The 2,172-nt window shown below is 62.5% G+C and overlaps 2 protein-coding genes across 2 annotated transcripts; one reads left to right on the plus strand and one right to left on the minus strand.

The window, feature by feature from the left end:
• Window positions 1-3: 3 nt before the first annotated feature.
• LOC104507726 (NAD(P)H-hydrate epimerase-like) lies at window positions 4-367 on the plus strand (the record flags this gene model as incomplete). The annotated part of the gene is made up of 2 exons (XM_010149091.1): window positions 4-82; window positions 165-367. Coding segments are annotated over 2 exons (282 nt in total), but the record flags the coding sequence as incomplete, so codon positions are not given.
• Window positions 368-708: 341 nt separating this feature from the next.
• Window positions 709-2,003, minus strand: GPATCH4 (G patch domain containing 4; the record flags this gene model as incomplete). Its single annotated transcript, XM_010149092.1, has 5 exons — window positions 709-714; window positions 1,207-1,432; window positions 1,546-1,596; window positions 1,688-1,791; window positions 1,896-2,003. Coding segments are annotated over 5 exons (495 nt in total), but the record flags the coding sequence as incomplete, so codon positions are not given.
• Between the last annotated feature and the right edge of the window lie 169 nt (window positions 2,004-2,172).

Below are 2,172 nucleotides of genomic sequence, written 5' to 3' on the forward strand. Positions count from 1 at the left end.
GCGGTGCGGGAGCCCTTCGGCAGCATCCTCAGCACCCTGGAGCGCATCACGGTGCCCATCGCCAGCGTCGACATTCCCTCGGGTGAGTAAGGGCCGGACACGCGGCGGGAAGGTGCCTGGCCAGGGCCTTCCTGGCTCCAGCCTGGCCTCGGGGCTTGTTGCAGGCTGGGACGTGGAGAAGGGGAAGGCGGACGGTCTCCAGCCCGACATGCTCATCTCCCTCACGGCGCCCAAGAAGGCGGCAATGCATTTCGCTGGCCGCTACCACTTCCTTGGGGGCAGGTTTGTGCCCCCCGCGCTCCAGGAAAAATACGCTTTAAACCTGCCCTCATACCCCGAGACAGACTGTGTCCTGCAGCTGACCTAGGGCTGGGCACAGCAGATCAGGGCCTCATTCTGCCGGAGCCGCAGCCCCGCTCAGAGGATGCTCAGCGCCCCACTGGGCTCCAGCCCTACCCAGCTCTGCCAGCGGGATGTGCGTTCCCCCGGGAGCCTGGGGGGCTGCTACCTAATCCGAGTGTTTCTAGGTGTAGAGGCAATCCAGGATCCCTGGGTGTGCCACGCTTCAGGAGAGTTTCACTGCAATAAAGATTTATTCATGCCCTGGGAAAAATATTTCAGTGTGCTGTGGGGTCTGTCCCCTCGTGTCCCTCTGCAAGAGACCCACGGCAAATGGGTCCCTGCCCCAGGGCCTGGTGGGAAGTGGCGTCACCCCTGACGGGAGGAAGGCTCAGGGAGCAAAAGAAAGCTCGATCCAGCCCCGCATCCCCAGGCAGTGAGCTGGGCCACAGCGCTGGGCTCCAGCTGGGAAGAGCCCGGTGCACCCGTGGGCACCCACCGGTGCCAGCACGCGGGACCGGGACCCTCACAGCCAGATGGTACCGGCAGCTGCTCAGCCTGCTCAGCCTCAGCCCCTGCTCACTCTGGCTCCCTCTTCTTCCTGGGCCTGTGCCTGGCCTGGCCTGGCCCATCTGTGTCTTCCAGAGGTACATCCGTCTCAGCCAGCTCTTCCCTGTCCTCTTCCTTCTTCTTTTTCTTCTTCTCTGTCTCAACTGGCTTTTCTTTGTCTTCCTCCTCCTGCTTCTTCTTCTTCCTTTTTGCAGCCTTCCCTTCCTCCTCTCCTGCCCCATCCTCTTCTCCACTTGGCTCCTGGTTCTTTTTTTTCTTCTTCTTCCTCCTCTTCACGACCTTCCCTTCCTCTCCCACCACCTCCTCTTCTCCGCACGGCTCCTGGCTCTGCAGCATGTCAGGATCAGCTCCATCCTTGGACTGTTTCCTTTTTTTCTTCTTTTTTTCCCTTCTCTCTGCTGGGGGGCTGCTCTCCGGGGGCTCACGCTGCCACTCCTTGCGTCGGTACGTGGCCAGGAAGGCTCGCTCCTGCTCCTCCAGCCGTGCCAGCTTGGCACTCATGGTCAGGCCGTGACGGGCACCCCTGCAACGATCGTGGGCAGGCGGGTCTGGCGCCTCCCTGGCAGGGAATGTACCTGCTCGAACGCCCCTGCCAGGAAGGGGGGGCCAACCGTGCAGCCCCCACTAACCACTTACTTGTGTGCCGTGCGGCCCCCACATGCTCGCATCAGCTCCTCGTCCGTCAACCTGCAGGACACAGTGTCGCCCCCAGCATCAGGGTGATGTTCAGACTGGTGCTGGTCTGGACCAGGGCTCCCCGTCACAGCCCCAGCCTCACCTCCTGGCTGAGGAGAGGTCCAGCTTCTCCTCCTCCTCCTCGCTGCTCTCCGAGCCGGCGGGCAGCTTCGTGGGCTCCTCCCCACATGCTGTGAGCGTGGCTGACTGCAGCGGGGCCGTGAGAAAGGGGGACAAGAAAGGGTGTAGAGTTCACAGGAGACTTCAGAGACACCAGCTGCTCCCTGAGCCGCGTCCCGGCGGCCGGTTACCTTGACGAAGCGGCCGTACAGCATGTTGTCAGTGCTGCTTGCCTTGCGGGGCTTCTTGTTGCTGATCCTGACTCCCTGCTCGGAAAGCGTCTTCATGGCGACACCATCCTGGGGGAGAGGGAGAGATGCAAAGGGCTTGTTACATCCGACGGGCTTTAGCACCTCTCCGCCGCGGTGGTCCTGGCACAAGGTGCTGTGGGGACATACAGTGGCAGCAAAGGGGACTCCAAAGCCCTCTCATGCCTTCAACCCCGTCTGGCCCGACTGGGGTGCCCCC

This window comes from Eurypyga helias, unplaced genomic scaffold (assembly GCF_000690775.1).
Source record: "Eurypyga helias isolate BGI_N326 unplaced genomic scaffold, ASM69077v1 scaffold37673, whole genome shotgun sequence".
NCBI lineage: Eukaryota > Metazoa > Chordata > Aves > Eurypygiformes > Eurypygidae > Eurypyga > Eurypyga helias.